The sequence below is a fragment of the Schistocerca gregaria genome, chromosome 1 (assembly GCF_023897955.1).
Source record: "Schistocerca gregaria isolate iqSchGreg1 chromosome 1, iqSchGreg1.2, whole genome shotgun sequence".
Lineage (NCBI taxonomy): Eukaryota > Metazoa > Arthropoda > Insecta > Orthoptera > Acrididae > Schistocerca > Schistocerca gregaria.
The window spans coordinates 788,113,843-788,137,378 of record NC_064920.1 but is presented as its reverse complement, the minus strand read 5'-3'; the positions used below and the strand labels follow the sequence as shown (position 1 = coordinate 788,137,378).

Below are 23,536 nucleotides of genomic sequence, written 5' to 3'. Positions count from 1 at the left end.
GATCCAAAGCGACACACATCATTGGTACTGATATGAACCACTACCTGCAGTTGGCTGCTCCCTGTACTCTTCATGGGATCCGGAAGCACCCCTTCCACGTCTGGAATGACTCCCCCCAGAATGCACAAGGTGTGCACACTGGCTTCCTTCCCCTCATTGGCAGCCATGTTCCCCTAAGGGGCCCCGTTACACGCCTAACATTGGATCTCCCAACTAACCCCAGTGCAAACAGTACTGTAAAATTAATTGCTGATGGACCATTTTTTGTGCCCTAGCATTAAGAAAGATTGCCATAGGTGGGCAAAAATGTGCATGGCCTGCCAAAAATGCAAGGTCAGGTGACATGTGCACAAACCAGTAGGAGAATTTCCACCATCTACAGAGCAGTTTGCACACATTCACCTAGACATTGTTGGATTATTTCCACCATCAGAAGGGTATTATATTGTATTGAACTGAGGACCTAGAAATGATGGAGAGGCTTTATCCCTGCCGTAGTCATTAGTGGTACACAACCCAACAGGCTACAGCAGTCAATTCATCCCACTGCCACCCCACACCGAACCAAGGGTAATTGTGTGGTTGGGCCCACAGTGGACCCCCAGGAACGTCTCACACCAGATGAGTGTAACCCCAGTGTTTCCGTGGTAGAATAATTATGGTGTACGCATACGTGGAGACAGTGTTTGCATAGCAATCACTGACATAGTGTAACTGTGGCTGATTAAGGGGAACCAGCCTGCATTCGCCAAGGCAGATGGAAAACCACCTTAAAAACCATCCACAGACTGGCCGCCACACCAGACCTCGACACGAATCCACCAGGCAGATTCGTGCTGGGGACTGGCATGTTTGACTATTGTCACAGGACCTTGAAGGTTGCCTTTATGTACCATGCTGAGAGCTGGATTTCAACCTTACCAGTGGTACTGTTGGGATTACGGACCACTTGCAAAAGCAATTTAGGAGCTTCTACAGCAGAGTTGATTTATAGGGAAGCCCAACAAGTGCCAGCAGAATTTTTTGCTGCACCATGGCTGTGTTCTGCAGCAAGTGTGAGAACACATTTCCAAACTAAGGCCAGCACTGGGTTCTCAGCATGGAAATAGTACCCAGTTTGTACACAAAGGGGACACTGTTCCCATGTGTGATTATTATCAGATGCATTATGACCACCCCTGGGCCGAACAAGGTATTAGCAAGAGGCAGCCACATGACAAAGATAGAGTTTCATGGAAAGCACCAAACCGGCTTAATAAACTGAGTGAAACCTGGCTGCATGCTGTTGCCTGAGGGAGAGGCAAGACAGCAACGACATATAGGGACAGCCCTGTTCTGCTGGAACAGTAGGAAGAAGAGATGATGTGGGTAGAGTTTCTTTTGCCTTTACATATGTCCGCTTGTGTCTGTATATGTGCGGATGGATATGTGTGTGTGTGTGTGCGAGTGTATACCTGTCCCTTTTTCCCCATAAGGTAAGTCTTTCCACTCCCAGGATTGGAATGACTCCTTACCCTCTCCCTTAAAACCCACATCCTTTCATCTTTCCCTCTCCTTCTCTCTTTCCTGATGAAGCAACCGTGGATTGAGAATGCTTGATATTTGTGTGTTTTTTATTGTGTCTATCTACCAGCGCTTTCCCATTTGGTAAGTTACAATATTTTTAATATATTTTTCCCATGTGGAATGTTTCTTTCTATATATATATAAAGTAATGTTATAGGAAAGCTGAGTTTTGCACAAGAAATGCTTTCTAAAACCATGCTGATCCATGGTCATAAGCCTCTCAGTCTCAGAAAATTTTATTGTATTCAAACTGAGAATATGTTCAAGGATTCTGCAGAAAACCAAAGTTAGGGTTATTGGTCTGTAATTTTGTGGGACCATTGTTCTATCCTTCTTATACACTGGAGTCACCATTGCTTTTTTCTAGTTGCTTGGCACTTTGCTCTGAGTGAGGGATCATGATAAATGCAGGCTTAGTAAGGGGCCAATGCCACAGACTACTCTTTGTGAAACTGAATTGGGGTTCCATCCAGGCCTGGTGATTAATTTTCTCTCACATCTTTCAGTTGTTTATCTATGATAGGGATGTTATTACTATGTCTTCTATTAAGGGAATCTGTCTGATGGTCAAATGACAGTATATTTGTACGATTCTCCTGTGTGAACAATTTTGCAAATGTGAAATTTAAAACTTTGTGTTTTATTTTCTATCTTCAATTGCCACACAAGGCTGGTCAACAAGGGGCTTAATGGAAACCATAGACCCTCTTGGCAGTTTTGCATAGGACCAGAATTTTCTCGGTTTCTGTGCCAGATCTTTTGCGGAGGTATGATGGTGGTAGTTGTTGTATTCTTCAAGTGTAGATCTTTATACGGACTCATGAACCTCTACTAATCTTTGCTTGTCATCATTTGTGTGTTCTCATTTGAATGCAAAGTACAACAACCTCTGCCTCCTCAGCATCTTCCAGATTTCATTATTAAACCATTGTTGGTCTTTTCCATCCTTTACCCACTTACTAGGCATATATCTTTCCAGACCATGATTTACAATCTGCTTGAACTTTGCCCATTATCTCATTACATCCATCTTATTGGGCGTAAGTGACATCAATTCACTGTCTAAGTGAGATGCTGATAACTGTTTATCTGCTCTATCTAGCAGAAACACTCTGCTAGCCTTTGTGACTGTTTTATTTACTTTTATAACCATAGTTGCTGTAATATACCATGTTTGCTAATTCCCATTTCTATACTGACTTTGTCGATAAGATGTGGCCTATTTGTAGCTACAAGATCTATGATTTCCATTGTGTGTGGGTTACCAAGCTAGCTACTCAAGACTGTTGTCAGAAAACATGTTCAAAAGTACTTCACATGACTGTCTGTAGCTCTCCCACACAATGAATCCATAGACACTCCAGCCTGTACTTCGTAGGCTAAACTCGCCAACAACTAGTATTGCATGATATGGATGTTTATGTACTACTGACCGTAGACTTTCTTTGACTGACTGTAGAACTGTAACTGTGGAACCAGGTGCACAGTAAAAATATCCAACAATTAACTTGGTTTCACCTACACCTGTGAAACGCGACCAGATAACTTCACTGTAGTATTTCACTTCAACCTCAGTAGAGACTATATTTTTGTCAAATGCAATGAACAAATCCACTCCTATGGCTTCTAATCTGGCGTTCCAATATATATTCCACAACTCGCTAAATATCTCAGAGCTTTCCACTTTGGGTTTCAGCCCTGCTGGAGCAGTGGCCACATGTCCACTCACAGGCTGAATGGCTGAAGCTGGAATGTCAGTTTTCACATTGGCCCCCAGCCTCAAGCAACACAAATGCATCACCCTACACTCTCTGTGCATTGAGGGTGGATCCACCATGTTGGGTATGCTATGAGCTGCCTAAGCAGCAGAGCCCAAGAGCAAAACAAGCAACTCCTGAGGTGTCCCATGTGATGCTCCAGGTTCTCAGCCACCAGTAAAATCCAAGGCAGCAGCCTGAAGATGAGCTATTATCGGATGTGCAGCCTTGTGTGAGGCCTTGCATTTTCATGGAGAAGAAATTCATTTGACTTTTTGTATTTTTTTGTCACCTGTGATGATTTTCAACAAAAAATTGTCGTGATCAATTTTGTAATGTGCACAAAATTCCACACTGATGGTATTTCATTCCTCTTTATGTTCTGTAAGGCAGCAAGCAACCCAGTGGAAACACAGTTTTGAGTACCCAAACTGTGGACAAATGTGTCAGAACTACCAACAGAAATTTCCAGTTGTGCAGTGAGGTGTTTGAACGTGACCTATCTGTCACCTCAAATGAGAGTGTCTACACATTCCAACAATGCAGGAGTCACAGCTGTGTGCAGCCATCCAGCATGCAAGAGATCAGACAGGTTTACACAACCTTGTTGCAATGATGACAGATGCTTTGCCCAATGACTCACCATACCTTTGTTCACTGTAAAGTCTTTGTGGACATTCTGCAAGCACATATGAATATCTGTGATGCTCTGGCTTTTTGCTGGAAGAAACTCAATGATGGCTATGTGCTTGGAATCCACATCCATTACAGACAACATTTTGGGGGTTACATATAGTGTCGCCACCTATTGGAACTTCATGAAGCTACATGGGCTGAAGTTGGAATATTCCATAATGTCCCATGACAAATTCTGCATCTTTCAACCAAAACTGGATAAGAAAAAAGTGCATTTCATTACTTATTGAACACCCATTATTTTGTAATTTACACTCTTGTAGGTGTCATTATTGCATAAGTTATTGTTTTAGGAAATACACCTTTATTCATGGACTGAAAAGACATTGAAAAGGCAATCACATAAAGCTAGTAAATTTTGATACTTACTGTACTTTGCTAATCATTTTGTAATTGCTTTAGTGGTGGTTTAATTGAAATATTGTCCCTTTTCATTCAGATTGGTGCCCATCCTGTCTGTCAAATCAATTATGTATATACAGAACAATAGTAGTCCTGTCACACTTCCTTGGAGCAATCCTGATGATACCCTTGTCTCTGATGAACCCTTGCCATTGTTGGCAACAATTGGGTTCTGTTGCGTAAGAAATCTTCGAGTCGCTCACATATCTGTGAACTTATTCCCTATGTTTGTACCTCCATTAACAGCTGCAATGGGGCGTTGTGTGAACTGCCTTCCAAAAATCTAGAAATATAGCGTTTCTGCCTGTTGCTCTTCATCCATAGTTTGCAGTATATCATGTGAGAAAAGGGCAAGTTTAGTTGCACACCAGTGATCCTTTCTAAAACCATGCTCATTCATGGACATAAGCTTCTCAGTTTTAAGAAGGTTTATTATATTTGAACTGAGAAGATGTTCAAGGATTCTGCAGCAAACTGAAGTTGGTGATATTGGTCTGTAATTTTGCAGGTCCATTGTTCTGCCCTTCTTATATACTGGAGTCACCAGTGCTACTTTAGTCACTTAGAACTTTGCTCAGGGCGAGAGATTCATTATAAATGCAGGCTAGGTAAGGGTCTAATGCCATAGAGCACTCTTTGTACTGAATTGGGATTCCATCTGGACATGGTGATTTATTTCGTTTCAAATCTTTCAGTTGTTTCTCTATGGCAGGATGCTTATTACTATGTCATCCACACTGGAGTAAATCTGATCGTCAAATGACGGTATGTTTGTATGATTCTCCTCTGTGGATGATTTCTTGAATGTGAAATTTTAAAACTTCAGCTTTATTTTTGCTATCTTCAACTGCCACACCAGACTGGTCAACTAGGGACTGACCCACTTAGCAATTTTACATAGGACCAGAATTTTCTTAGGTTCTCTGCCAGATCTTTTGCTAAGGTATGACGTTGGTAGTTGTATGCTTCACACATGCATCTTTTCACAGACATTTTAATCTCTACTAATCTTTGCTTCTCATCACTTGTGCATTCTCTTTTGAACTGAGAGTGCAGCAGATTACAGTGCAGTCTTAGTTCTTGGTTGTGAATAGCTCTTTGAAATATATAGCATAATGCCTTCCTGTCAATTTGATATTTGATCCCAGCATTTTCCTCTCTGCAGTTTTTGTTTTGCAAACCTCTGCAATGGTTTTTTTCTTATAAATTTTCTTTAAATATTCTGACAGTGCCTTTATTTATTTTATGCTACACATTATCTTCCCATCAGTCACAAAACCAAATTTAGCCAGCTATTGTAATGTTACTGTTTGGATGACTTCCCCACTATAATGTAAACTGTTGAGAGTGTGGACTTAGGTAAGTTAATACATTTATTTTGTCTTTTTCCCTCATTGTTGTTCTATTACATCAGTTTAACAACTGTTTTAAATTTTAAGTTAAAGTTTTGTTATTAGCAATATGAATTAGGATAGAGTGCTACTCATCAGTTGGAGAGGGAGGAGGGACGGGGGATGGGAGGATCATAGGGTAGGGATGGGGAAAGATATTGCAGTGTTGCCTATGGGAGTGTGCATAGGCAGATGTGAGCTGCTGTGAGCAACATCAGAACATCTGCAAGCTGTAATTGGGGATACAGGCAGGTGGAGGACATTGACTACCAGAAGTTGAAGCCAGGGGTGTTAATGATACACTGAATATTTTGCAGGGAAGAGTTTCCATATCTGCAATTCAGAAAAGCCCAAACCACACACTCCTACTATTCTGTCTCCCCCTCCCCCCAGTGCATGTGCATAGTCCATAACCCTTTCCTCTTCACTGGATTTCTCCTCTCTCCTTCCCACCCTCCCCCCTCCTCCCACACAACCTGCCAATTCTTCACCTAGCAATCAACCATCGTGTCATTGTCCACTTCCATAGGAAGGCATCACTACAGTAACTATCCTGATCCTTACCCTGTTATTTCTGTCCCTGCCTCATGTATATTCTGTACCCCCACTAAGCAACCTAGTCGAGATCACCACTCACTGCAGTTGAGCCTCAGAGCTCACAGATGATAGTAGCCATGTGCCTGTGAGTTGTGCATATATGAATGTGTTGTGTGTGTGTGTGTGTGTGCGTGTGTGTGTGTGTGTGTGTGTGTGTGTGTGTGTGTGTTTACTTATGATTAAAGATGTCATCCAATAACTTAATCATATCCAACAACTACTTTTGAATGTGTCCATTTTAGTCCTCAGTGCCTCCTCTGTTTGGTAAGTTGCAGTCTATCGTAATTTATAAAACCTCATTATGATGGATGTAATGTTGTCAACCTCTGATCAAATATTCTATTGAGGAATACTAGGAATAATTACATTATCTTCTTGACTAAACTGGTTTATCACTTTTGTAGTATCAACTTTTCTGATTTTATGACTGCCGTAGGACTGCTTCACTTCAGCTGTTAAACTGCACATTGTAAATAAATCTTTTCTGGTGAACAGAAAAATTGATTTGCTAGTATTAAAACTAATCATTGCTTCACAGGAAAAGTGTGGAAGTAATAATATATTCTGAGCCTTACATTGAGGATGTAACAGCAATAATATTTGATGCTAGAGATCAGTGGCTTGTTCAAGTAAAGGCATTCATGGGTGGAAACTTTCAGACACTGCCTTTCCCTCTCAGGGCACATGTTGAATCTGTCAACGTATCATCTGTAGAAATGGAAAAGGATACACAGATAAAAAACTGTTACATAGCATCTTTATCCATCCCTAAGGTAATATTTTATTCCTTTTATTAAAGATAGAGCATACTCAAATAACTTTGATGCAAATAAATAACTGCTTCTGTGACATGTCTTGTGATGTGTTGCTTGCCAATTTTGAAAAGCTGTTGACTTATATGTGTGTCTGTGTGTGCATTTGTCTGTTGGATAGGTTTTCCTATATGTTCTAGGTGAATTGTAGTTTTATGTGTTCTGTGAGCTTATATATTCTGCATGACAGATGATACATCATCTTTCTGCTTACATATACTGTGAGAGAAATATTGTATACTCATGGGCATTAATAAAATATGGTAACATTGTCAGAAAAATACTAACAATGATAAGCAGATGTCCAGTTTGTTTTAGTACCTTTTACACCCAGTATAATGACTTTTTTAAAGTCCCAAGTATCTGTTAAATCCAGTGCTTTGTTATCAAGATTAGCTGGACAATAATTAAAATCAAGACCAAGCAGGACTGAAAATTTAAGTTCAACTTCTAACTACAATATATGAGCATGAACTGTATACTTAGTTAAATGGTTAAATGTAAAATCTAACAGAAGACTAAAGAAAGTAAGAATAGTTGCACATAGCTGTCTTTGATGGAATGTAGATAAAGAGATATTACCTGTACAATTCAGATTCTGGCATTATTTTTCTTGACGATGTCTTCAAGGTCAATTACCTTGTCCATATTCTTTTAATCAGGCTTTCTTCCATTTCACTGCTTAAGAAGGAAAGAGAGTTACACATTTTCAAAGATGGAAACCTTCCTTAACTTTCAGTTCTCAACTTACACTACAAAAGTTACCACTTAATACTATTTTGACATAGTTACATTTGTATTCTACAATGTGATGACATTCTGTAGGACAGTATTTACTCTAACTATGAATAGACATACATTGGAGCAGAGCTGAGAACACAGGAATATGTATTTCTATGACTACCTATTTATGAACAAAAGTACCAAGCTTCCCCTCATATGTGGAAGTTGTAACATCATCTAAAAGGGGGGAATAATTGAACTGAGTTTCCTCATTCAACAATAAATGTGGGGAATACATACCATTGTTTCTTAATTTCTAACATTTCTAATGGAATGAGTTTTTCCCACTTTCCACACTATGTGCCGGACTTCTATAGCTATTAGATATTTGTGGTTCTGATTTAAGCAATGCTCAGAAAACAATGCATCCATCTTCTTTACTCTCTAATTTCTGTGGTGTATTTTGAGCCCAGCATGGATTGACCACCTAGCCTGTCCTGTTGAGCGGGACTGACACTCTTGGTAGATGATGTTATAAACTCAACTATTAATGATGGCAGGCTGTTTATCCTTTGCACTGGATAAACTTCTACCCAATGTCTGTGAAACATAGAAAAATACAGATAAACCCTTTGGTTTTAAGAAGTTCTTTATCCTATAATAAATTTTAGCTATGAAAAGTAAACCACACCATTTCTTTTTTGGTCTATCTCTTTTGTTTGCGATGTCATAAATAATGTTGGATTTAAATTAATTAGGTGCAGCTATTGTTTTCATTATTCCTGTTCATAGTCTTCCAGTGGCATGGGAATAGAAAAGAGACATTCGATCATGTGATGGAATGCTGCATGTTTGTTATCCATTGGGTGTAGAGAGGAAGGTGGGATGAACATATCAGTAAAGGAGCCTGTCTGGTAAATTTTAGATTTATTGTTGCACTTTGTAACTGTAAGTTCTTGTCAAGGAAATTAAAAGTGGAACCCACTAATTGCACACTGACTTTTATGTTAGTATGCCCTTGATTCATATTATCCAAGAACCTCTGGAGTTGTCTATTGAAACCCTTCCACACACAAAGAATATCATCAACATATCTGTATAAGTATAGTCTATGACAAATTATAAAAGGATAGATTAGTACTCACTATATAGCGGAAATGTTGAGTCTTGACAGGTAAAACAAGAGACTGCTAAACAAATAAACTTTCAACCAAAAAGCTTTCTTCTGTGAATTAGACAATAAACACACACACACACACACACACACACACACACACACACACACACACACACACAAATGTAACTCACACATATGGCCACTGTCTCTGACTGCATCTGGATTTTTCCAGTACAATATATGTTTTGCCAGTCGTTCCCTCTTTTTTTTTTTTTTTTTTTTTTTTTAAGTGAATGGTCACAATATCAGTAATATTTGTTTATTAACCAGTCTTGACTTATGAAAAAGCAATCTCCAGAATTTTTGGACCCCTATGACTGGTACTGGCAGCTTTTTAGTTTTCTCATGATTGTATCATGGTATCACAAGAAAACCGAAGAGCCACCAGCACCAGCCATAGTGGCCAAAAATTCTGAAGATGGCTTTTACACTACCCATGTAATAAACAAATATTATTGTGATGAAGACTGTTCATTTTAACTCAAATATAGTGTCAGGTCATTCTTCTCTATGTTGTCTAAATTTATTTGTAATAAAAGCAGAAATAATTTCAATTTAAATAAAATTCTATTATATTGACTATTCTCATCTGTTCTTCTGGTTTAATTTTATCTAAGTACAATAACTGTGACAAAATAGCTATACAGTTTTTCAAAGACAAGCTTGAGAACAAGCTATTTATCTATTTATTTTGCATTTACTGAAATCTTCATCTCTGTTAACTTGTTTACAAAATTTTAACTGTTCTTAATGCAATATTTCCCTTTGCAGTTCACTTTTTTCTTCATTGTGTTGCTAATACTCATGGTACATTGTGCACTGGTGACTGTATTGCTGATACCAGTGGTCAGATTGGCACTTCCTTTTCTGAAGTCTGGATAAGTCATATTGCTGCTGAGCTCTAGAATTCATTTGAAAATACTCTTACAACATATTCTAAAAAAGCATTGGAGCACTAATACACTAACTGCTTAGCATGATCATTGTATTAAGCTGTTGGATCTTTCTGCACTTTTTGTAGCTTCGCTGACTGGAAAAATTCTTCCACTTTGTTTATATAATCTGCTTTATTTAACAGTACTATAGCTCCTCCTTCATTTCCTTTAGTCACAATCATTACTGCATTCAGTCTTAGTTTTAAGTTCCTTGTGTGCAATATGATTCAAGCTAAGCAGTTAATAAATAAGTGCTCCAATATTTTTTTTCTAAACATATTTGTAAGAAGATTCATCAAATGAATTGTAGATCTCCTTGGCTATATGGCTAATCAAAACTCTACAAACAAGAAGTACCAATCCAATCAATGGTATCTTCAGTACAGACACCAATGCACAATATTGCCTAAAGGATCAGTGACATCATGAAGCAAAAACTGAACTCTGAAGGGAAATACAGCATTAATATCACTTTGGTAAACACGTTAACAGATATGAATTTCAAAAAGTTCAGAATTAGTCTTTTTTGATGTATATGGCATATTCTCAAGCATTTCTGTGAAAGGTTGTATATATATTGAGTTGCAGTTATTATGTTTACAGAATGTTAGTCCAGAAGAGCAGCTGAACATAGTCACTGCATCCCCAATAAAAACTGAAGAAGCAAGACAGATCTCTACTGTACCCAGTGAATAAAATAGATAGACCAAAAAAGAAACTGTGTAGTTACCTTCCATAACTAAAATTTCTAAAAGGATAAGAACATTGTAAAGGCAAAGGGTTGCTTCACATTCTTGTATGTGTCAGAGACATTAGGAAGAAGTTTGTTCAGTTCAAAGGATAAACAACTGCCATCATGAATAGTTGATTTTATAAGATTATCTGTGAAGAGGGTCAAACCTTCTTTATATACAGACAGGGTGGTCAATCCATACTGAGCTCAAAGTACACAATAGAAACTGGAGACTAAAAAAGATGGATTCATCCAATACTGATCACTGCTTAAGTCAGAACGACAAATGTGTAATAAATGTAGAAGCCCTAAGGGCAGTTGACAAAGGGGGAAAGACCCACTCAGTTATAAATATCATAAATTAAAAAAAAAAAAACAGCTGTGTGTATCTGACATTAATTACTGAGTGAGCAGACACATTTTGGTTATTCACCCCTTTTAGACAATACAATTTCTAAAGGAGGTGAATCGTGGTGTCTTCATTTGTAAACAGGTAATCACAGAAATACCCATTCCTCTCCACAAAGCTCTACTCCAATGTATGTTTATTAGTTAGGCAAATACTGTCGTAATGAATTTCATCTGGTTGTACACTACAAAGGCAACTGTGTCAAAATAGTCAGATGAGATAACTTTTATAGTGTACAATGAGAACTGAAGGATGAAGAATCTGACATATTTAGCTTTGCTGGATTGCATCTTTAAAATCATTTGTGTACTGGAATTGGAATTACAGCCCAAAAGCTAGGTCATATAAAATTAATAAAAATATCTTAATATTATTTTAATTTTAACTATTATTTGCAGGATTATGTTGAAACCTGGTGGCCAGCTGGATACGGTCAACAACCACTGTACGAGTTAATAGTTACATATGGAAACCACAAAATACAAAGTCAAGTAACAAAGAAAATTGGCTTCAGGAGTGTTATGATTATCCAAGAACCAATCATCAAGGTGAACACATCAGGTACAATAATGTAGAGTTTTTGGACCTACAAGTGATTTTTTTCTTAATTTTTAGATTTATTTCTGTTGTTAAAGCTGTTTCCAGCCTAGTTATATTTTACATATTGCATTTATAACGTATCACAAGATATAGTTTTCTTATGGCTAAAAATTGTATATGTGTCTAGTTATGTATAATAGAAGACTCTCAGATCTTCATTTTTAACATACATTAGTTGCTAAAATCCATTCTTGTGTGTTTTTATGAATATGTCACGAGAATGAAAATTTTTGCAGGACTAGGACTCAAGTCCAGATCTTGTGCTTATCACAAGCAGTTGCTTAGCCTTTTATCCATTCACACACACATGTAGAACTGTGCCCAGAAACTACAATTTTGATTTTTTAAGGCGTTGTTTTATTTGACAGCTTGACATGGGTTCACTGGCAGACTCAATAATTATTATGTTATATTGCCACAGGGTTGACTTTTTATTTTCTTGTAAATGGTGTACCAATATTTGCAAAAGGATCAAACTGGATCCCATCCAACATTTTATCTGAAATGAGCTACAATGAGACGAAGATCAAATACTTGCTTAACTCAGCAAAGGAAGCAAACATGAACATGCTACGTGTCTGGGGTGGAGGCTTATATGAATCTGATACATTTTATGATGTAAGTATTTTTCCTTGACTAAAAATGTATTTATGCATAAACTTTCATTTTACCTAGTTTTCATGCTTTTTTGATGAAGTACATGTTCCAGTTTTTGTGTAGCAATATTGTGTTGAAAACACTTGATTAAAAGACTGACCTTAATTGTGCTGAAAATAATATTGTCTCATATGGAACTTTAAAGACCAAACTAGTATTGTATTATTACACAACTTTAGAATATACTTGTAGACATATTAAAGTTTCTCACTCTTCCACTTAAACAAATCAACATTCAAATTACTGTTCCCATCAGAACTTGTTGTCTATCACAGAGTCTTTCCTAACTTTCCCAATGAGTAACTTGAATAACACTGTCTAACTTGAATCAACATTAAAACTTCTTTATATGACAGAGTCATCTATACTTACCTCTTTGTGTCATACTGCAGAGGAGAGCATCAATGTATCATCCATTTTGTCCTCAAAAGATGGAGTAGTGGTTCTTGGTCTAGTTCCAGATGCACATGTCCATTAAATGCTTTGGCACCCTCATGGTGCTTTGGGGGTTGAGTATAACCACATCAGTGGATGTCACTGCGCTCACATCATCTCCTTCGGCGGTGGAAATTTTGTGACCATTGTTCCAGTAGGTGGTGGCTTCGCCTTTGGCCTACAATGTCTCTTGTTGGCAGGAGATGGCTCAGTGCCTTCTCTTGTGACATTTCAGAGAATCTTGTTTCCTTGTGCGACCTTTCATGTCCAACAACAGCAAGGAGTCATGTCAATCTGACAAGAGGGCCACCAAAGGGATGGTGAGTGGTTTGATATCAATCTTATTGTCCTGGGTTGGGTCAGTGGGCAGCAATGATGATACCATCGGAGGGTAGTCAACAGCCGGATGAGGTGGTAGGTCATCCAAGGCGCCCTCCATTGGGCTATGATGTGGCCCAATTGTGGCCTATGTGTGTCATCATCAGGCATCAGAAGAAGTGACAGCAGTGGCATAGGTCACCAGTAGTACCATTGTTTGCAGTGCAGATGGTTTTCTGGTCACTGGAAGTTGCTTAATGCACTGTTGTAGGCATTTAGATCTAAGGAATTCCTCACCTGGAATGGGTGCAAGTCTGACCATCATACTTAATTATTGGACTGCATACGGCAATCTGTTGATAGAACAGGACATGGTTTCAGAGATCCATGGTGACCTGTCGCATACCATTTACAGCATATTTCCTAAACTGTGTCCTGTCCTTCACAGAATGGCCATGTATTGTGCTGCAACAGCTTCCTCAGGTGGAAGTTTGAATTGCAATTTGAAAATGAATGTCATACGCATGCCTAAGTCTGTGTAGTCAGTGGTCACTGTTCCGATATTGCCATCAGCATGACAGGAGCGGAGCACTGTTTGGTCTTGTATAAGAAAAATCCACATGTTGCATTGTTAATGGTTTTAACATAAGACCATGCTATTCAAGATTGACAAGTGTACTCCTATAATGTTGGTTGCCGAGATTTTGACTTCATCTCACAGAAAATGTTCAACCTCAAGTGCTTTTGGTCAAGCATAGTCATAGCAGAAAGTAACTTGGAGTGAAGATTTATGGTAATGGTTTGCTATGTATCACAGACACTAAGCCAGCACATAAGCAGTGGTTGTCAGAAAGGTGAGCTCTCACTCCACACATGAAAAATGCTAGCATGTCTGCTCTGTTGTCATGCTGAATGCAGACTCTAATACCCTACTGCTAAAGGTAGACCATGTGGCTGTGATACCATACTGTAGAAGTGACATCAGTGTAATTGTTAACACATCTGCCTACTGAGCAGAAGACCTGGGTTCATATACAGTCTGTGATGCAAATTTTTACTAATTTCTTCAATTTCTATCATTATCAAAGATAATTTGCAACTCTTATGTCTCATGAAAATTGTAATTTCATCAGATCAATAAACAATTACAGGTGAGCAAAATGGTAGCATTAAATTATCGTTGTGTAGATGTCACTCAACATGTTGTATTTTTCCTTTTTAAATAATTTCACTTGTAGTCAAACAGACATTAATTCTCAGATGTATACACAATTTAATTCAGTTTATATTCCTGAAGAATGCACCATAGGTTAGCTCCTGAAAAGTACACACTGTATTATTGTAAATTCATTTTTATTTGGTTGTAATAAGAAAAGCCACAACTATATACCACACAAACTACAGAGTTCACCAACAGTCACTCACAAATACATTATATAGTAATTTGCTGCAATGATATTACTTGATAGAAGGATACTCCGTATAATACTATCTTCATGGTGTGTCAAGATCATTGACAAAAGAAATTCACTAGTGTATTCATAAAGTTTTTAAAGAAATTTGAGAAACTTGATGAAAGGTCTGAAGTATGAAAAACAATGAACAAATATGAAATGAACCTTAGGATTTAAAGTATGTAGTACCTCTACTTATAAACAGTAAAGATAGTGTTCTCTGTTGCTGTTGTCCAAGAAAGTAGCCTAAGCAGTCAAATAAATCAGACTTTTGATGAACTTTGTTAATTTCTCTGTGAGTTCAAATTCACTTGAAAACTAACCAGCAAATGTGTCATAAAAAGAAAACCCTTCTAAAAGATTTAAAACATTCTCTTTCATTCACAAAATTAAGGGAAGCATTTACACTACAGGGCATGGAAATTGCTCCTTGAAGGATATATTCATCATGAATCAGATGAAAGATACATATCACAGAAAAGGGGAAATGTAAATTATGACTGTAACGTCACAGTACCCAGTAGACTCACTTCAATCTGAGATCACAGTAGCCTTATTACAATGTGAGGTACAGAGTGCACAAAATACTAATTAAGTGTAGGGTATGATGCTGTTTCTTTGTGATATGTTTAGTGGTGCCAGATGGCATTCTTCATATCGGTCCCATATTTGGTACTGAGTACATATATTCCTATTTCTTGTGCTACCACACGTGGAAAACAAGTATGTGAACTAGTGCTTCATGATAGAAATCCAAATTCAAAGTTGGTACAAGTTGTGATAAGTATGAGGGTCATTCAAGAAAAGAAACAATGTCCATACCACACGGAGCTTTCCTTTGTATAATGTATTATATTAGAATATGCATTATTATGGTAAATGACATTGAGAATGTCATGCAGAAATTGCAGAAAATAAGGCTGTGAAACCCCCTCAGTATTCTAGTATGAAATCCTCATACTTTAAATAAGGTGATTGGAAGTCTTAACAGTGAAAATTTTACAAATGTTCTGCCTGCAATGCAGGGAATTCTTAAGTCAGGTTGTGCCAAACTTTGTTCTACCTTTTATTTGCAACAATACTAAACAAAGATTAATTGGAGAAGACCAATGCATTGGCTTTCCTGCTTATAATTAACTCTTCTGCTTCTTGCAGCACTCATGCTCTGTGTGATGAGGCATGTGCTACAGGGCACATTTTGCCCAAAGTATTTCCTGCAGTAAATGGTAATAGACTGTTCTTGGAAATGAGGCACCTCTGCCTACATTAACAAGCTGGTGTATCTGCTTTGCAAATTACTGCGTGAGTGATACAAAATGTGACAGTTGACTTTATGTTGGTATAAAACCTACTGTACTAATGAAAACTGTTATATGAAAAGCTCAACATGCATTTAATGAGAACTTGTGCTTAGATGCTGGTTATTCAATTAAGTATGATATGATTCCAAACTGATAACCCATTAGCCTTGAGAGACTTACTTTTTATCCTGTCCCGCTTTTGGAGTTACCGACAGTATTCAACCTCTGTATTTTACTGTGCAATGATACCATTTCATTTTCCCTTTACTAATTAACATTTCCCCCTCTGTTTTTGTTTGTACAGTCCTGATCCACCTGTTGATGGTGTGAACAAAGATCACCAGGAGTCATTTACAAATACATATTACAATAATTTGTTGCAATAATATTACGCGATAGATAATTGTAACAATATTATGAAACTAACATCCCTAATGCCCATGGCCTTACCACTATTGAACAGTACCTTTCCCAACACTGGACAGAATCCAAACCAGCAACCTCCTTCCTAGTTGCCATGACCAACTACACACATCAAAAAAGGTTCCCAAGAGTTCTGGAACCTGTGCAGAAAATCGGAAAAGAGATCACCCTAAACATCATTTCTGCCTCTTTTTATTGCTGATGAAAATCACACATTGCATGTGGTACCACCATACAGTGAGACCTTCAGAGGTGGTGGTCCAGATTGCTGTACACACTGCTACTTCTAATACCAAGTGGCACATCCTCATGCATTGACGCATGTGTGTATTCGTTGTGGCATACTATCCACAAGTTCATCAAGGCACTGTTGGTCCAAATTGTCCCACTCCTCAATGGCAATTTGGTGAAGATCCCTCAGAGTGGTTGGTGGGTCATATCATCCATAACGAGCCCTTTTCAATCTATTCCAGGCATGTTTGATAGGGTTTATGTCTGGAGAATAAGCTGGCCACTTTAGTCGAGTGATTTTGTGATCCTGAAGAAAGTCATTCACAAGATGTGCATGATGGGGGGTGCGAATAGTCATCCATGAAGACGAATGACTCACCAATATGCTGTCGATATGGTTGTACTGTCGGTTGAAGGATGGCATTCACATATCGTACAGCCATTACGGCACCTTCCATGACCACCAGTGTCATACGTCAGCACCACATAATGCCAGCCCAAAACAGCAGGGAACCTCCACCTTGCTGCACTCACTGGACAGTGTATTTAAGGTGTCAGCCCAACTGGGTTGCTTCCAAACATGTCTCCAACGATTGTCTGGTTGAAGGCATATGCAACACTCATTGGTGAAGAGAACATGATGCCAATCCTGAGCGGTCAGTTTGGCATGTTGCTGGGCCCATCTGTACTGCTCTGCATGGTGTCATTTTTGCAAAGATGGACCTCGCCAAGGACGTCAGTAGTGAAGTTGTGCATCATGCAGCCTATTGCACACAGTTTGAGTCATAACATGACATCCTGAGTCTGCACAAAAAGCATTATTCAACATGGTGGCGTTGCTGTCAGGGTTCCTCTGACCCATAATTCCTAGGTAGCAGTCATCCACTGCAGTAGTAGACCTTGGGCAGCCTGACCGAGCCACGTCATCGACAGTTCCTGTCTCTCTGTATCTCCTCCATGTCTGAACAACATCGCTTTGGTTCACTCCAAGACACCTGGATACTTCCCTTATTGAGAGCCCTTCCTGACACAAAGTAACAATGCAGACATGATCAAACCGCTGTGTTGATTGTCTAGGAATGGTTGAACTACAGACAACACGAGCCATGTACCTCCTTCGTGGTGGAATGACTGGAACTGTTCATCTGTGGGACCACCTCTGTCTAATAGGCGCTGCTCATGCATGGTTGAACAGGTTTAGTGACATCTCTGAACAGTCAAAGGGACTGTGTCTGTGATACAATATCCAGAGTCAACATCTATCTTCAGAAGTTCTGGGAACCGGGATGATGCAAAACTTTCTTTAAAGATGTGTCTATCTTCACCCCCAATTAATTCTCCTTTGAAGGCAATACCTACAAACAAGTCCAAAATACGACTATGAGCACCAAAATGGCACCATCCTTTGCCAACCTATTCATAGGCCATCTGGAGGAATCCTTCCTAAACACCCAGAGTCCTAAACCACTCACCTCATTCAGATTCATTGGTGATCTGGACTGAGGGTGAGAACACACTAACCACATTCCTCCAGAACCTCAAAAACTTCTCCCCCATTTGCTTCATCTGGTCCTACTCAACCCAACAAGCCACCTTCCTAGATGTTGAACTTCACCCCAAAAATGGCTACATCAGTACCTCAATCCATATCAAACCTACTAACTGCCAGCAACACCCCCACTTCAACAGCTGCCACCCATTCCATACCAAGAAGTCCTTTCCATACAGCCTAGCCAACCACAGCCATTGCATCTGCAGTGACGAGTGGCCTCTCCCAAAATATACTGAGGGTCTCACTGAAACCTTCACAGACCATAATTATCCTCCCAACCTTGCACAAAAACAAATCTCCCATGCCCTATCTTTTGAGTCTGTTAAGATCTTTAACTCTTGTGTCATAATTCAATGTAGTTTCTTCTTCTTCAAGTAGGCTCAATAGTTTAAGAGATATAATTCCTTGCTTTTGGTTACAGTAGGATAAAAATGTTTCCTATCTCTGGTGCATATTATATTTGAATTAAAAGTTGTAGATATCCCACATATGTTTATTTATGATCATGATTCACAAGTAATACCAGAACGTGCTACTTCTTACAACAGAACAAAACAGAGTCCAGATTACTGGCCAACATTAACACATGCTGAAAATCAACTCAGATACAAAGTGGCAAGGGATGTTTATGTAGCATCACAACTCAAAATGCTAAACTACATATCAACTGTTTACATCAAAAGGTGCAGTTTATAAGTCAGTAGTATTTCATGACATTTACTCTGCAGAAATTGTTTACATTAAAATGCAATATTTACTTAAAAAGTAATAATGATAGATTTCAATGATTGCAAAAGTTTCCCTCAACATTAAAGTGAATACAACATTTCACATTCTGAAATACATATTTTAGTATCTTTGCACCTAAGTACATTAATGTTCTATAAATGATTTAATCATACCATAGAAAACCAAAATTTATATGATTTGTGAAGTATTTTTGTGTTTTGGGCAATCTGATTGTCCGAGTGTAATGTGTACTCTGAGTATTTGTGTGTGCCAAATACACCAACTTCTGGCAAAAATGAGGTCACTTGCCAGTTACATTGCAACTATCGAACGTGACCTGAAGTCCTATCCAGTGGCTTCTCATTCTATGGCTAGGAGCAACACCATGGTGCTTCCTCAAAACACTGGAAGTATGGAATCTCTACCCAGGTCACTGTCATACTTACTGGTTATGGTCATTCAGGGTAGTGCAAAACTGCAGTTCATCACTAAACACAAAGTGGTGCCATTCAGTCATCCCAATCATGGTACCAATACAGATGCAGCAGTTTGCATTATGTTGTAGTGTTAACGGCAGCCTAAGTGTGGGGTGGTAATTTCTTAAACCAACTGCTGCTGTCTCTGACCAATGGTGTGGTATTACACAGCATGTTGCAGAGAGACTGTTAATTGTTCTCAGATGGTTGGTGCAGATGTGAGAGGGTTATGATGTGCTTGGTGCACAGTTCTGTGATCCTCCGTTATCAGAATGACATTAACAGCTCTCACTATCTAATTCCAAGAATGACTTAAGTTCTAGTCTAGTTATTATGTGCTCTTATACAAAATAAACTAATAACTTTGACTCTGATGTATTAATCAGACAAATAATTACTAGACTGAACATAGATGCAACTGATATTAAATAATGTACCTTTTATTTTTTATTTATTTATTTACTATAGTTCAACCATCGCAAGTTAATTGCCTTTAAAATTCACACATTAATTCATAGGCTGGTGGAAACGACTATGAATTAAGTGATTTGAGAATAGCTTACCCCCTCGTATAGGGGTTAGCAAACTCACTATATAACATAATAAATAAAAAATATTAAATGAAATACAAGTAAGACAGAGTTCACAGCTAAAATTAAACTGAAGCTAAACTCTACACTAACACAACTTAATAGAAGTCTAATCAACACACGATGCACTAAACCTAAGTGTTGTTTAGTAGCAGAAAATATTCAAAGTCCCACACTGGAAAAATGAGTTACAGTCCAGATGGAGTGTCTAAATTCAGAGTCCTAATCAACTTCACTCACCAAAATACAATTCCTGCTGACCTTCTGACAGGGAAAAAAAATGAGAATCTTGACAACTGCAGAAAAATTCCAAGACCTCAAGAAACCTATGTGATATATTCCTAAGGGTCAAGACTATCGATGCAAAAAATTCCTATCACTGGAAATTTGCATGAGTAAATCACCTCTCAGGTCTTGTCTTTTCAAACTCGTACCAAACCATGACTGCAAGGTGGGCATCACCCTTTTAATGCCATGGAGCTCCCCTCCATACAAACACACTGCTTCTGTGTCACTTAATGATTTTGAACTTTCAGCAGCCTGCTTCAAAACTTTTTATAAATTAATGATATCAAAATTCTGAATGCATCACTAGCTGCTTGCTAAAATTTTAAACAAGAGTGATACATTACACTTAATTAGTTTGCACAAAATTTAAAGTTAAACAAATGCAAAGTTTTATTGCAGTGCTAAAAATCAGTTTATAATCTCTCTGCTGTTAATTATTACTATAAATATGGATAGAGCATCACTTTCTTATTGTATTTTTCCTCCTCTTGTCATTGAATTAATCACAATAATGATAAGTGTAATAGTTTTTAAGTCATGCATGAAACTATGCAACTTTCTAAACAATTGATTAGAAACACAATAAAATATAAATCTTATAAACTAAATGTTGGATGTGGTGTGTAAGAATGCGCCAATGTATACTGCCTTGCTGACTGTGTATGTGCCTTGTAATAAATTATTTGCTGAATTTTTAATTAAAGTTCAATTAATAAGTGTCTCACAGCTTAATTAATTATGGTGTGATACATGTGAGTCGTTCAGTCAATGTTCATTACTAAGAGCTACAATTTGACTGTTTGATCTCTATCGTACCACAAGTATTATAAAAGTTATTAGAGATTTGCTGCATTTCAGTTATAAAATCGTCTTTATACTGTATATTCTCACATATGTTAATTACAAATCATATCTGCATACTGGCAAAACTGTGTCGATCTCCTGTTTGATTTGACATATTGTCATTCACTGTATCAGTTACGGTTTCTGCTTCAGGTGTGCAAATACAAACAATTTAAAATAACCCTTTGGGTGTGCTGGTGGCAGAACTGACTTAAAATCCACTCATTTGAATCTGACAGAAGCCAACGTGTGCTGTCCCCACCACTGAATTACATGGCACTGAGAGCTGCTGTATGCCACCCAACCTTGGCCAGAGACGTGCTTGCACAGAGTCTGCATTGTGGAATGTGTGCAAACTGAATGCTGCTGATGGCCAAAACCAACACCCACATTTAAATATAGGCTGTCATGTCACAAAGTATGCCTGTGCTCACCACCATACAGTCCAACACTGAACCATTGTCACATCGAACTGCCCCACGAAACTGTGTATTGCACTATTCAATCAGCTGCCCAAATGCAGATCCACAATGAGGCCCTTTCAAATTCTGTCAGCTCCTGGCAATACTGTATCACTGAGATTGTACCTCGAATAATTTGCATACCTGCTGATGGTGTGCATATGTACAAAATTCTATTGGCATTTGCCATATCTCCTAGGTACCTCACTTCTTTTTGGTTGGCAGTGGATTTTGTAACTCTTTACTTAGGCTGGTGTACTTTCCACAATATGACCTTATAACAAAACTGCTTCATTATGCCACATTTTAAGGAAGTATATTTTTTGTAGTATATGCACAGAAACATGCTCTTCAGTAGTAGACATGAACTTCACATTACTTGATGAAAAGAGGACTATAAATGTGAGCAATGATGTGTGGTGTGATATCCTTCATGACTATTTGGGGGAAGTTTTTATGTCTCTCCAGAGTATGGATTACATGTAAACTTCACAGTTCAGGAGGTTACATCCCTCTGGTTCAGTACTGTCCATGAAGGGAACTAACATCATTACGCAGTCTAGCAGCATATATTTGGATCTTTATAATGGGCATCACTTATATGTATTAGCAACACCTGTAAATGTAATGGTCATTGGCACTGTCCACCATGAGAGTTTCTGTCAAATGCCTGCTCTACAGGTAGCCTCTATGTGCTTTCACTTGTAATGAAACTTCTTTGTTACGTTACGTGGGGAGGCAGTGAAATTTTGCTGGGGCAATATTTGTAACATTGAAAAGAGATTATTTGATTTAACCACAAAAACCTCAAAAATTATTCTTGTGTTCCATAGACATTCAAGACACCTGTAATCATGGGGGTGTTTCTCACTGATCACATTGGCCTCCACCACTCAAAGACTTACTTTGAGACAAATGTAAATGTTTACTGCTAGAACAGTTTACAAAACATTACACTTTAGTAATTAGTTCTGCAGTGATACATATATAGTTCAGTTGATTTCCTATATGTGTCTTAGTTCGGTGTAACTCAGAGTAATTTGCTTCCTGCCACTGCTGCTATTGTTGCTGCTGAAACAGTCTTTGCCTCGGTCCATTTCATCTGCTAACTGAATTCCATGAAATAATCCATGTACCAAATCGTTTTAAATTGGTTTATTTATGACAAACTGCACCACTTGTTCTTAGTGGGAGCCCACTCCACATAACAGGCTACATAGACACAATACTGTATTACAACCATTAGATTATTGCACATACGTACTATACAGTGGTTGCATCTCAAAACTGTGTCCAACTGACCTCCTTGAGCCTTGTGCTTTTAATATTAATGTGTCTCTTAACAATAAAGTCAACAAAGCTACAGTGCAAATTTATTAAATTAACAATCAAAAGTTTAACAATTTTATGAGTAACTATCCACAAACCTTGCTTATTTTATGCTGACACTGGCGTATACAATTTAAAAAAAAAGACTGTTACATAGGATATACATCATATTATATAAAATACTGAAAGTTAACAATGCTAACCTAAATTTTCTTAATTATGGCTTCATTTGTAAATGCAAAATATTGTGAACATATATTGGACAAGTTTGACATACCAGCACACAAATGGAATCATGAATTTTATGAGATTTAATATATTACACAAAATCACTTATTAGATACCATTGAAATTACAGAACTTTCAAAACAGAAATGTAAAACAACAACAAAAATGGCTGGTTTATTGCACACTGTCCATCCAGTAATGAGTCTTTATGGCACAAGAGTCTTTTTCTGATATAAAGTCTTCAAAGCTTCAGCTGGTTGATCATCCCACTCATGCTAATGAATTTCAGCAACAGGCATATGAGCTACAAAGCATTTTGAGAAAGGTGCAAAGCAAACCTTTGCCACCATGGATATTAAAGAGCTACAGCTACTACATTGTAAGAAGGTGTTTCAGATTATCTGGAGTAATTTCCAGGAACAG

The 23,536-nt window shown here is 38.0% G+C and overlaps 1 protein-coding gene across 1 annotated transcript in view; it reads left to right on the top strand.

Moving 5' to 3' along the window:
* Positions 1-23,536, top strand: part of LOC126269497 (beta-mannosidase) — a 221,527-nt gene that overhangs the window by 110,920 nt on the left and 87,071 nt on the right. The window contains exons 6-8 of the mRNA XM_049973998.1: positions 6,948-7,182; positions 11,597-11,759; positions 12,220-12,416. Of these exons, the coding sequence (XP_049829955.1) occupies positions 6,948-7,182; positions 11,597-11,759; positions 12,220-12,416 (595 nt within the window). The remainder of the gene's footprint in view (positions 1-6,947; positions 7,183-11,596; positions 11,760-12,219; positions 12,417-23,536) is intronic.